Consider the following 13289-nt stretch of genomic DNA (forward strand, 5'->3'; position numbering starts at 1 on the left):
AAGAAGGATGATATAGAAGATAGACATTGTGGGATTCTTGATAGTAAGGTGGTGATGTCTGGACCAGAGAGGTAGATTTGTGTGTCGTCAGCTTAAAAGTGATACTGAAAGCCATGGGACTCTATGTGATGTCCCAGGCCAAAAGTGTAGATAGAGAAGAGCAGGGGTCCTAGGACAGAGACTTGCGGGACACCAACAGAGAGGGAATGAGACGAGGAGGTGGTGCGGGAGTGGGAGATGCTAAACCTCCAGTCTGTGAGGTATGATGTGATCCAGGAGAGGGCCAGGTCAGTGATGCCAAGAGATGAGAGAGTTTGTAACAGAAGGGAGATATCCAGATGATGCCTAGGTTATTCCAACTAAGTCCATATATAATTTATACTCAGATATATAGTCATCCTGTAAGTACCTGGGGCAGTGGGATCTGTGCTAACCTTGTGCCTAGTGGGCTGAGTGCTGATTCTACTGGCTCTTCAAGCACTGGGCGGCCTGGGGCTGCAGCGTGGAATCGTGGATGGCAGGCAGTGCCAGTGAGCATTGAACAGAATGGCATCTGTGCTCTGCAGCTGCTCCTGCCTGAACTAAAGGTACGTCAGATGTGCCACTCACGCAGCAGCGCTGATGACGTGTGACGTCACGTCATACAGCACACTGTGCGGTCCTGTGCTGCCCCGACCTGCTCTCTGTGATCAGTGCGGCAGTCAGCTACACGCCTACACCTGCCAAGGAATTTTCCCGGTATCCCAGTCCGGCCCTGGTGCTATCCGCACGTTATAGAACGTGTCCTATCTTTGTGCAGAGAAGAAAAGGCAGCTCTACAATAGGGCCCGGGCAGCGTTTGTGGACAACGTGGTGTGAACGCTGCATGATCGGTGAGTAAACGCCACCTTTGACTACCCGGTTACATACAGGCTCTATCAATCACATAACTTCAGTGTTAAAATAGGCTCGCCATGGACGGTGAACTCTCCGATCACATACATGCAGCTTTCCTCGAGCCTGGAAGGATGCTGTGCCCAGATGGGTGGAATGCAGCAGCTCTCTTCTAGAGGTGGGTTTGTCTGGATGCTCTACATTAATAAGATTCTACAAAGCAGGACTACAAAAATAAAATAAAAAAATGCCCCTTCAATACTGGGAGAGAGCAGCCACTGTTTCTCACGACCTTCTCTTATCCCTGCAATAAAGATCTGCTGCATCCTCCAGGTCCCGGAAAAATGGGGAGGGGGGAGACAAAAATAAAAAAAAATACATAATAGAGGTGTATAGGTGGCAGGTGTAAAGTAATAAGGAGAGTGCGGTGTGGGGATGAAGAGCCCGTGCAGCCTGGGACACTGGCGCTCTACTCAGCTCACACCCAGGAGGAGTAGCGGGGGGCGGGGCCAGCGCATCCTAATTACCTATGGATGGAGAGGGGCATGCGGTATGTATTGTAACCGCCAAAGACTTCTCCTCCCGCAGCACGAGCCGCACTGTCTCTCTGTCACCACACTACCAACTTTCCAGGCAGAGCACTTCAAGCATGGAGGCAGAATTGCTCCCTTTTTGACTCCCGCCCTTTGGGGCTGGGCCAATTAGAATGTAGTAAGGTTGAAGTCCCGGGCTGTGATTGGACGGCGGGGTTATGCCAGTCACGTGGGCTGCAGTAGAGTCCTGCTCCCTGTCTCTCCCGTCACTCGCTGCTCGTCCGCTCCGGCAGTGCCCGCCCCTGTAGTAAAAGCCTCCAGCGCCCGGCTCTCCCCGTGACAGCAGCCTGACCGTGTACCCGCCGGCATGGGCTGCAGCAACTCGTCGTCTGCGGGAGGTAAGACCATTGGGAGTAATGCTGCCTGCTGTGCCATAGTGTCTGCCCTCTTATGTATGGAGCATATAATACCAGGTGGAGAGGAAACCACCATTGTACACACTGGGCGTTATTCTGCACAAACGTACCAAGCAAGGTAGGTTTTGCATATGGGACATTTGGCTATAATGCTGGCTATTGTAGAAGACTTTATTTACCATTTGATGCTATTGATCTCATTGGACTACCATTTTATTTGACCTGTTAGGATATATAGCGGTTAATGGGTGGCAGGCGGTGTTTACTAAGTAGATGGATGCCATGTGGTGCTTCCCTTATCTGATCTCCCCACCGAAACTGAAGCTGCCAGTGGGACCCCACTGATCGCCGCCATGTCACCATGGGTTGTCCTGATGGGCATGCTGTATATTCCCAGTTCACTGCACATCTGTTCTCTGTATCTTTGTATCTGGAGTTTGCATGAAATCTTGAAAATACCTTTGCAGGATTCATAGGACAGTCTGAACCAGCTAGTATAATTATTTCTGTGCTGTATTGGATAGAGTTGGAAGTCAGTATGTAGGATTGGGCAGGAAAGGGGTTAGGATGGGGCACGATGGCGGTATGGAGGGTTATCCGGAGCGACACTCTTCTTGCCGGAGAGCTATTATGTGGTAGTGATTGATGGGGATGCTGAAGTCAGACCTGTTATAGTCGTATCCTATCCATGTCCTTGGAGGGAATGCGGTTTTCTCATATTTTTGTGATGTCATCGGTCACCAGTGGAGATCATCCAAAAGTAGAATAAAGAAGAGCGTACTTGGCCATCATCAGGAGGCTTGTAAGGACCTGTATTAAGGACACCAGAAAATCTGTATGTATATCTGCATCAGCGCTAGGGCTTTTGTATTACGTCAAGCAGACCTCTTCATAGAGAACACATAAGTGATCCTCTTCAGGGCATGTGCCATAAAGTGCAGCCAAAGTGCTTTTATGGCCGTGTTTAAAGATGGCAAATGAGGATAGACACGGTACTCACACGCTGATTACTGCTCATTTACATCATACATCCGTGTAAGTGCTGGATACGTGTGTGCGTTATATAGAATGCTGAACGGCAAGATAATGTTATATCTCACAGGACCAGAATCAAGTCTGCTTTTCTACTACCTTTCCATATATTCTGTCTAAGGGTCCATTCACACGTCCGTGTGTGTTTTGCGGATCCGTGGATCCGCAAAACATGGACATCGGTGACATTTTGCGGACCGCACATCGCCGGCACTTAATAGAAAATGCCTATTCTTGTCCGCAATTGCGGACAAGAATGGGACATGTTCTATTTTTTTCGGGATCGGAATTGCGGACCCGGAAGTGAGGATCCGCAATTCCGGATCCGGGCAGCACATCGTGCTGCCCCATAGAAATGAATGGGTCCAAAAATGAGTGGAACGAAATTGCGGACGTGTGAATGGACCCTAATGCCTTATTGATCCCGATTTGAAGAAATGTAGCTGGGTCTGTATCAGAACTACGTAACCTGATTGCAGAGTTTACGAAACTAGTTTCCAAGCAGTATTTGGATATAGTGCTTTGTTCACATGTTCAGGATTTGATAAATCTACTCTTTACTCATCCATTACAAGTTACAGGGGTGCAACACCAATGAGGCTAGGTGAGGCGATCGCCTCAGGCAGCACCAGGTAGGGGCAAGAGGGGGCAGCGGAAGGGCCATGGGCAATGAGCGCTTTCGTTGTGGCAAAGGCATTAGGTTAAGAAATTGGCATGGGGGGGGGGTTAAATTTTCGCTGACAAGTTAGGCAAGTCAGAGAAAACTGATCAGTCCCCATTGACTTACATTGTGTGCCAGGACTGATCCGTTTGGCTCAGTTTTGTCAAGTGGACAGCAAAACGCTGCAAGAGCGGAATAGAGACTGATCGGAGGCAAACTGATGCATTCAGAGCGGATCCTTATCCATTCAGAATGCATTGGGGCAAAACTGATCCGTTTTGGACCGCTTGGATCTCAGAAATGGAAAGCCAAAACGCCAGTGTGAAAGTAGCCTTAGTGGGGTACGTCCTACCCTATTCACATGCAGCAGAAATAACTTTCATTGAATGACCACAAGACGGCTTTTAAAAATCTGGAAAACCCTGTTGCATTACAATCTTCAGGCACATTTGAGCCAGTAATGATTGGATTCCTGCCGCTGACGCTTTGAAATTCACATCTTTGGTTTGCCTAGGGCAGATCCTGAACATGTGAGTATACCTTTAGACCATGTTAGGATTGGACTCTTGGCATGGTGTAAAAGCTCTCTTCCCTATGTGTACTCCTAATTGAAATTCACACAACAGTAGGGAGATCAATGCTAGCTAATAGATGGATTGACACATGAGAAATGTCCTTTTCACTTCAGCAATAACCAGCACCCGAGTATTGAGGGTTCATACCAGGACAGTTACCCTAAATGCATGTATTTCTGGCTGCAAGTCATATTTGTAACAGAGTTTCTTTCCAAATTTTACTTTATTTGGCTTCTGCAGCTTCTGTGTATCACAGACCATAGCAAGCTGCAGAAATCTACAGTGAAATCCGTCGGGGCTTGTTTGGCGCCTCTGTCTCCAGCTCCCCTCTCTCCTTTCCTGAACTATTATCTAGTCCAGTGATGCCCAACCTGCGGCCCTCCAGCTGTTATAAAACTACAACTCCCACCATGCACTGTTGTAGGCTGTCCAAGCATTCTGGGAGTTGTAGTTTTGCAACAGCCGGAGGGTCGCAGGTTGGTCATCCCTGATCTAGGCTGATTTATGGCCAGATTAAAGTTTGATTTGTTGATAAATCACTTTACGATCAGGAAAGGTGCCCATAGCCCTTAAATGGGACCGATTACAAACCTTCTATAAAAAGTCAATGGCCAGCATTTTTTAAAAATTGTGCTATTTTGCAGGGGATTGGGCAAAGAAAAACCATTAGGACCTGTTGGTGCGACCATTGGTGCGACCTGTTATCGGGGGTATTGAAGTCAAAAACTATAATAGTGTGCAATTTTCCTGCAAATTGTTAGGCTACTTTCACACTCGTGTTTTGGGTGGATCCGTCATGGATCTGCAAAAGTGGATCTGTTACAATAATACAACCACATGCATCTGTCATGAACGTATCCGGTTGTATTATCTGTAACATAGCCAAGATGGATCCCTCATGGACTCCACTGAAAGTCAATGGTGCCAGATTGTGTCCCCATTGACTTACATTGTGTGTCAGAACGGATCCGTTTTGTTCAGCGTTTTGGTGTCCGCCACCAGAGCGGAATGGAGACTGATCAGAGGCAAACTGATGCATTCTCTGCGGATCCTTTTCCATTCAGAATGCATTAGGGCAGAACCGTTTTGGACCGCTTGTGAGAGCCCTGAACGGATCTGACAAACTGAAAGCCAAAACGCCAGTGTGAAAGTAGCCTTAGTCTGTTAGATTATGCAAGTAATACAGACACTACGCAGACATAAATTTGTGTAATTCTGTGCAGGTCCTCATGCTACATATAGGGTAGGTTCACATTTTGCATCCCTCCTTTTCCAAGAACAGCACCTTAACTGATAAGGGGCATGGATGGTATTAGCTAGGGTGCACTCACACGCTGTGGATTTTGTTGCAGAGTTTTCCACAACGGAAAATCGCTTCCATTCACCTAAATGGGGCTTGCAGAAATACATTTCCCACCCCATTCAAATGAATGCAACTGATTTTCAGTTGCAGAAATGTCTGCCACAAAATCTGCAGTGTATGAATGCATACTTATGAGGAACGATTAAAAGAATTACCGGTACATTTAGTCTTGAGAAGAGATGTCTTTAGGTGCACTTACACAGCCTGAGAATCGGGCAGATTATCGTGAACGACCGTTCCTGCGAACAGTCGGTCCCGACAATCTGTCCATGTAAATGTGTCGCCGATCACCCGATGATCAAGGGAAACGTTCTTTCATCGGGTGATCCTATTGCTTGTGCAGACACCATCGATCATGGTTTCTGGGCAGCAGATTGTGTGGTCTAAACAGCGATCTGCTGCTCAGAAACCATGAATCCGTATGAGGACAAGGGATCGCTATAGCTATGTAAATGTATCAGTCCTTCACTGAACGAGGGGCCAACTGTTGGGAAGTAACGCTTCTTTCCCGACAATCCGCCTGTGTAAATCCAGCTTAAAGGGGTTATCCCATCATAATGATCACTGTTAAATCTGTTAATGATTTGACAGTGATCATTTTTGTAAATATACTTTATTAACAAATTCCCACCGATTAGGAGAAAATTCATCCCCACTTACCTTATTGTTGTGACTCGGTCTCCCCTGGTTACGACCACCGCTCTTCCGCAAAATCCCGATGGTCGCGCTTGCCCAGAAGACTTCTTCTTTTCTCCCGGCCGGGCCACTCGCTGTCCTGAACGCGCACGCTGCCGCGCATGCGCGACGGTGACTTCTTCCCGGCCAGAATAGTACAGAGCTGCGAACGCGCACGCCGGCTCTGTACTATACTGGCCAGAAATAAGTCACATTGCGCATGCGCGGCAGCGTGCGCGTTCAGTCCAGCGCGCGGCCCGGCCGGGAGAAGATTTCAATCAAGATGAAGCCCGCCCCCAGCCAGAATCCAGGAAGTGAACGCGCGGTGGCAGCAGGTAAGTATAAAAACGCAAAGTGGGATAACCCCTTTAAGGGGGGGACATGATTAACCTATATAAATGGGCCGTACAAACAAAAACTGTTCCATGTAAAATCCCCGTAAAATACAAGGGAGCCCTGCTTCCGACTGGAGAAGAAAAAGTTTAGTTTCCAGAGGCGTTAAAGGGGTTGCCCCATGACTAATTAAAAAAAATGACAGATATTACACTACAATCTCTTTCTAACAAAGCTAGAACCAGCCCTGTACCTCACATGGATCCAGAGATCTCCTCATTCATTGCTCTGCTAGATTTATATCAAGCTGAAAGCTCAAAGGGAGTGTCCTTTCTGCTGCAGCTAAGGGGGCGTGTCTCAGCTCTGCCTATCACAGCTCAGGAGGTGTGTCTTTTCTGCTGCAGCTCAGGAGGCGTGTCTCAGCTCTGCCTATCACAGCTCAGGAGGCAATTAAAGGATTAAAAGGAGCATGTGCGGCGATCTCAGTGAGCCGGACAAAGAAATAGGAAAAATAACAAACAGCAGGTGGCGCTACACAGATACATTTTATTGAATAGCTACATTTTTAATTGCATGCAATTACAAGAGTTTTCAGATCCAGGTGCTGGTTTGAAAACTGCAAAAAACAATTCGTAGGACAACCCCTTTAAGGCTTCATCCACATTAGTACTGTAAATCTATGGAACAGTCTACCTCAGGAGGTGATAATGGCAGGAATAGTAGATGGTTTTAAAAAAGGCTTAGGGCTCCTGCACACGACCGTATGGCTTTTTCAGTGTTTTGCGGTCCGTTTTTCACGGATCCGTTATTCCGTTTTTCCGTATGGCATTTACAGTAATTACATAGAAAAAATTGGGCTGGGCATAACCTTTTTTAATAGATGGTTCCGCAAGAATGGATACGGAAGACATACGGAGTACATTCCGTATGTGTTCCGTTTTTGTTGCGGACCCATTGACTTGAATGGAGCCACGGAACGTGATTTGCAGGCAATAATAGGACATGTTCTATCTTTCAATAGAACAGAAAAACGGAATGCATACGGAGTACATTCCGTTTTTGTTTGTTTTTTTGCTGAACCATTGAAATGAATGGTTCCGTATACGGAACGCAAAAAACAGCCCGTAAACGGGGGGGGGGGGGGGGGAAATGGTCGTGTGCAGGAGGCCTTGGATGAATTATTAAAATTAAATATTGTTAATGCTTATGAAAATGGGTAGAAGTCTGGGTCTCGATAATAAAACCTGAAGGTAGATCATCAATATGGCAAAAGCGGAGAACCCCCTTAAAGGGAACCTGTCACCGGGATTTTGTGTATAAAGCTGAGGACATGGGTTTGTAGATGGCCGCTAGCACATCCGCAATACCCAGTCCCCATAGCTCTGTGTGCTTTTATTGTGTAAAAAACCTGATTTGATACATATGCAAATTAACCTGAGATGAATTAGAGCTTGAAAATATGACTCTTCTCTGGTCACACAAGTAAGATATGACTCTTTTATGTTAATTTGCATATGTATCAAATCGTTTTTTGTTTTTTTTTACACAATAAAAGCACACAGAGCTATGGGGACTGGATATTGCGGATGTGCTAGCGGCCATCTAGCAACCCATGTCCTCACCTCTATACCCAAAATCCCGGGGACAGGTTCCCTTTAAATGTAGTGAGGGAGGGCCCTAGTGACTCTGTGCAGCCCTTTCCACTGCTTGGCAGGGACAGACTGCTTCATAGTCTTCTTGTCTGGCCCTGTCAAGAAGGAGAGGAAGTAGGAGTAGCATGGATAGAAAAGTGACTTGGGCCCACCCTTGGTAGGGGGGTATTCCAGTTGTTATCTCCTATTCACAAGATAAGGCATAACTACTAGATCAGTGGGAGACCTACCACTGATGACCACCACCGATCACGAGAACGGGTACCCTGTACACCTTGAAGCACCCAGAAATTAATGACATGCAAACTGTCGCTCAATCTCTGTGGGAGTTCTAGAAATAGCAGGGGGTACCCAAGGGCTACAGTGTACCTGTTCTTGTGATCAGTGGGGGTCCCAGCGGTAGGACTCCCACAGATCTAATAGTTATCCCCTATCTTTTTATCTTCTGATTTGCATGTGGATTAAAAGTACTTTTTCTCCAGAATGAAGTAACAGATCTCTAAGTGAAAGGTTACATTCAGCAGAGCTAATCCTACAAGTCGTTCTACCTAAGGCTCCTTTCACATCCCCGTTTCTCCTTTCCGTTCTCCGGCTCCGTTGAGGATCAGGAGAACGGAAAGGACGGATTCTGCAGATAACTGAGATCTAACTGAGCGTAACGGAGCCTAAAGACCCCATAGACTATAATGGGGTCCGTTCGATGTCCGCTCAGAACATGATTTTTGAGCAGGACACCGAACGGACCCCATTATAGTCTATGGGGTCTTTAGGCTCTGTTACGCTCAGTTAGGTCTCAGTTATCTGCAGAATCCGTCCTTTCCGTTCTCCTGCTCCTCAACGGAGCCGGAGAACGGAAAGGAGAAACGGGGATGTGAAAGGAGCCTAACAGGTTCTCTTTTTGAAGTTTTGTAAAACCCAGTCTGGTGGAGGGAATAAAACTTCATCTGGATGTTTTTTTCTCTCTGGAGTAATTATGGAGTGGAATAAATTGTATCGCACACAAGTCTTACTAGCGTGCAGGCTGAGACATTGGTGTCCGCTTCCTTCAACACTGGAGAGAAATTGCTTTTCCTGCTGGTCAGCCCTATTTGAATTCACGATGCATTACTCTGCAGATTGAGGGGTTAATTGTGTCCTGCTCGAGGCTGTACAGCTTCCGTTTTACAATAGTCCAGTGTGCATTTGTAATAGATTTTTTTCTTAGCTTTAGTCCTGTCCTCGTTCATGCCTGTGTCCCGTACTCAGAATATGGTGTAAAGCCTTCCAGGGGGCATGCATAGTGGCAAAAGATGTAGCGGTGTGCAGAGAAATATTTTTATTCTTGTCTGCTAACTTCACTTTTTTAAAGGGATCCGTCCGTGATTCAAAACTGGCAACCATGTGGGGCACAATATGATGTGCTATATGATTCTGTATTATGGGTCGACCTGAAGTCTCAATGCAGCAAGTGAAAACCTCATCTTATTAAGGCTTCGTTCACATCACTGTTTAGCCTTTCCGTTCTCCTGCTCCATTTAGGAGCAGAAGAACGGAAAGGATGGATTCTGCACATAACTGAGCCGAACGGATCCTACGGACCCCATAGACTATAATGGGGTCCGTTAGGTTTCCGCTCAGAAGATGATTTTGGACCGGAGACAAAAGTAGTGCATGCAGGACTTTTGTCTCCGTTTCAAAAATCTTCCTCTGAGCGGAAACAAAACGGACCCCATTATAGTCTATGGGGTCCTTGGGCTCTGTTCGGCTCAGTTATATGCCGAATCCGTCCTTTCCATTCTCCTACTCCTAAACGGAACAGGAGAACGGAAAGGCTGAACGGTGATGTGAACAAAGCCTAATTGGTATTCAGAGCGCCAAATGGTTTTAGGTCAGTCAATGTTGATATTTATTTTAATAAACACAAAAATTATTTGGCCCCTAAATTTTTTAACTTGGAAACCAATATTATTTTTAAACAGTGTCTACGTTTTGTTAAAGGGGTTCTGCAGTTTGTTTAAACTGATTATCTATCCTCTGACCGGCGAGGGTCCGACACCCAGGACCCCCGCCGATCAGCTGTTTGAGAAGGCAGCGGTGATCCAGGAGCGCCGTGGCCTTCTCACTGTTTACCGCCGGCCCACTGACGTCACGACTAGTATCAACTGGCCTGGGCGGGGCTAAGCTCTGTTCACTTGAATGGAGCTTAGCCACGCCCAGGCCATTGATGCTAGTCGTGACGTCACTGGGCCGGCGGTAAACAGTGAGAAGGCCACGGCGCTCCTGGATCGCCGCTGCCTTCTCAAACATCTGATCGGCGGGGATCCCAGGTGTCAGACCCCCGCCGATCAGATGCAGAAGATAGATCATCAGTTTAAACAAACTGCAGAACCCCTTTAAATGATGTCTAAAAAATAAAAACATTTTTCCATTTCATCCACCATGACGGCCCACAATGAGATTGACCCTTGACCTCTGTAGGGGCAGGAACACATAGAGAGTTTAAATTCCCCCCACCCCTCCACCTCCTCAGTGCTTTCCTGCCCCTACAGGGGCCAACATATGAAGAGTGCCCTCCTACCAGGGGGGTAGTAACCTTATTCTTTTACAGGAATCTCCTGCTGTCCTCCCGCGGCATGGGCTAAGGCTGGACAGCATGGAGCAACAAGGACCCTCGTCTCGGCTTATGCTGAGGCCTGCGGTCCTTCCTTACCTTCGGACCTCCTTCCTTCTTCTGGGAAGGGGTGCCGGCTTCACGAGGTGTCTCGCTCGCTGCGCTTGGCGTCCTCCTTTACTGCCGCATGTGACCGGCTGGGGGAGTAGGTGCGGCGCATTAGGAGGCGGGCCGTGCGGCGCACATACCTTTCAAGAGGACTTGTGCAGCGCAAGCACACGCCGACAGCCCGGGGCGCAGCTGGATGATGTCAGACGCCGGGGTAAGATTCAAAAGAATCGCGGTTTCAGTCAGCCCTCGCCTGCAAGCACCGCGATGTCTGAAGCACCTACTCCCCGCCAGGAAGGCTCTGATCCTTCGGCCATCAGTACCGTGAGTCCCCTCCGGGGGGGTTGTATTTCAAATTTTTCATTTTTAAAATTTGGGTGCTAATTGCGGTATATCTGGTTGCTTCCTCACTTCCAGGGCAGCAAAGAGTCTAAAACTAAAGTAAAACTCTTAAAATGCAGTGCGTGCTCCAAAAGGCTCCCCCGAAAATTACAGGAAAGGGCTGTGCAGATCCTGCACGGCAGAAATCTGGAAAGAAGAGCAACCAGATATTCTTTCAGAAATGAAAACCTTCATTGTGGATGAGATCAAATCCTCTTTGGCCACTATGTCATCTCCCGTCAGTAAACCCAACCCTCCCAAGAAACGCAAACTATCCGTTATCTCTTCCTCTGATCCCGAGGATGTAGAAGAAGCCTCCGTCACATCTAGACAAATACCTAATGAGGATCCTATGTCAGAAGGGGAAATTATGGAGGAAGATAAAAAAATATTTTTTCTCCTCAGATGAAATGGAGGAATTACTAAGAGCTGTCAGGTCCACAATGGGAATTGAGGACACCCCTAAGCCCCGTACTGTCCAAGACTAAATGTTTGGGGGTCTTAGATCAGAAACTTCCATTGTCTTTCCCATTAACTAAAACATACGGGAAATGATCATGGAGGAGTGGTCGGATCCAGAGAAGAGGCTAGGGGTCCCCAAAGAGTTTAGGAATAGACTCTGCTTTGACCCAGCGGAATGTAAATTATATAATGAGACCCCTAAGGTTGACATACAGGTAGCCAAGGTGGTAAAGAAAACCGTTCTACCTTTCGAGGACTCCTCTCAGTTGGGTGATCCAATGGATAGAAAAGCGGACGGGCTCCTGAAAAGATCCTGGGAGTCAGCAATGTTCGGAGTTAAGACAAATATTGCAGCAACATCCGTAGCCAGGGCTATGTATATATGGCTAGGTGAACTCGACGAACACCTAAAAAACAAAACTTCCAGAGAAGAGATCAGGTATTCTATCCCATTCCTTCGATCCGCCACAGCATTCTTAGCAGATGCTTCTGCGGAATCCATCCGTTTTTCAGCCAAAGACGCTGCTCTCTCTAATGCAGCCCGGTGGGCACTATGGATGAAAGCCTGGACAGGGGACAAAGCATCCAAAGCCAAACTCTGCTCTATCCCATTTTCAGGGGAATTTGTTTTCGGTCCTACTCTAGATAAAATTCTACTCTAGATAAAAAGAAAGGGTTTCCGGAAGACAGGGAAACTAAAAAGAAGCCCTTTCGTCAGTTTCAACACCAGCTAAGATCTTACAGGGGTAAAGGAAAAACCGGCAGATGGAGCTACCCTAAAGGGGGAAGAGAGAGAGGCTTCATCCTCAATCCCCAAAACAGACAGAATAAGCAACAATGACGCCAGAGTAGGGAGCAGACTGATAGTTTTTTTTTATCTTCATGAGAACAAATCACCTCAAATCCCTGGGTTCTAAACGTAATCTCCCAGGGCTACAAGATAGAATTCACATCAGTCCCCCCAAGAAGATTCTGTATCTCTGCCCAGAACAGAACTTCCAAAAATATGGCAGGGCGTCCAAAACCTTCTAGATCTAGGCGTAATTCAAAAGGTCCCAGTACTAGAAGAGAGAGGATTCTATTCCAACCTCTTTCTAGTAAAGAAACCAGACCAGTCCCTTCGAACCATAATAAACTTAAAGCCTTTAAACATATCCATTCTATACAGGAAGTTCAGGAAACCATCCCATCCACAATTCCTCTGATCCAGAAAGGGGAGTTTGTCGTCGATCGACCTCAAAGACGCATATTACCATATCCCTATTCATCATCTCTCTCAGAAGTACTTACGGTTTGCACTAAAAGGGATGGACGGTTTGATCCACCACTTTCAATATGTCGCCCTTCCTTTCGGCATCTCCTCGGCACCCAGAATTTTTACAAAAATCATGGTAGAGATGATGGCCTATCTTCGCCGGGAGGGTATAACAATTATCCCATACCTCGACAATTTCCTAATTCTGGGCAGAACAGAAGTAGAAAATCTATCTGCAACTTAAAGATTTTCAGAAATTCTAAGAAGTCTTGGTTGGATCATAAACATAAAGAAAGCCACTCTTATTCCATCCAGAAGAATAAGATTTCTAGGTGTAGAACTGGACTCAACCTTGTTAAAAACCTTTCTTCCTCAGGACA

The 13289-nt window shown here is 46.8% G+C and overlaps 1 protein-coding gene across 4 annotated transcripts in view; it reads left to right on the forward strand.

Moving 5' to 3' along the window:
- The first annotated feature begins 1675 nt into the window (after positions 1-1675).
- C1H12orf75 (chromosome 1 C12orf75 homolog) overlaps positions 1676-13289 on the forward strand; it is a 68487-nt gene continuing 56873 nt past the window's right edge. For 2 of the 4 annotated variants that reach the window (XM_040408120.1, XM_040408138.1), the window contains exon 1: positions 1676-1804. In XM_040408120.1, the coding sequence (XP_040264054.1) occupies positions 1774-1804 (31 nt within the window). In that variant the 5' untranslated portion in view covers positions 1676-1773. The other 2 variants (XM_040408115.1, XM_040408129.1) reach the window with 1 other exon arrangement.

This window comes from Bufo bufo, chromosome 1 (assembly GCF_905171765.1).
Source record: "Bufo bufo chromosome 1, aBufBuf1.1, whole genome shotgun sequence".
NCBI lineage: Eukaryota > Metazoa > Chordata > Amphibia > Anura > Bufonidae > Bufo > Bufo bufo.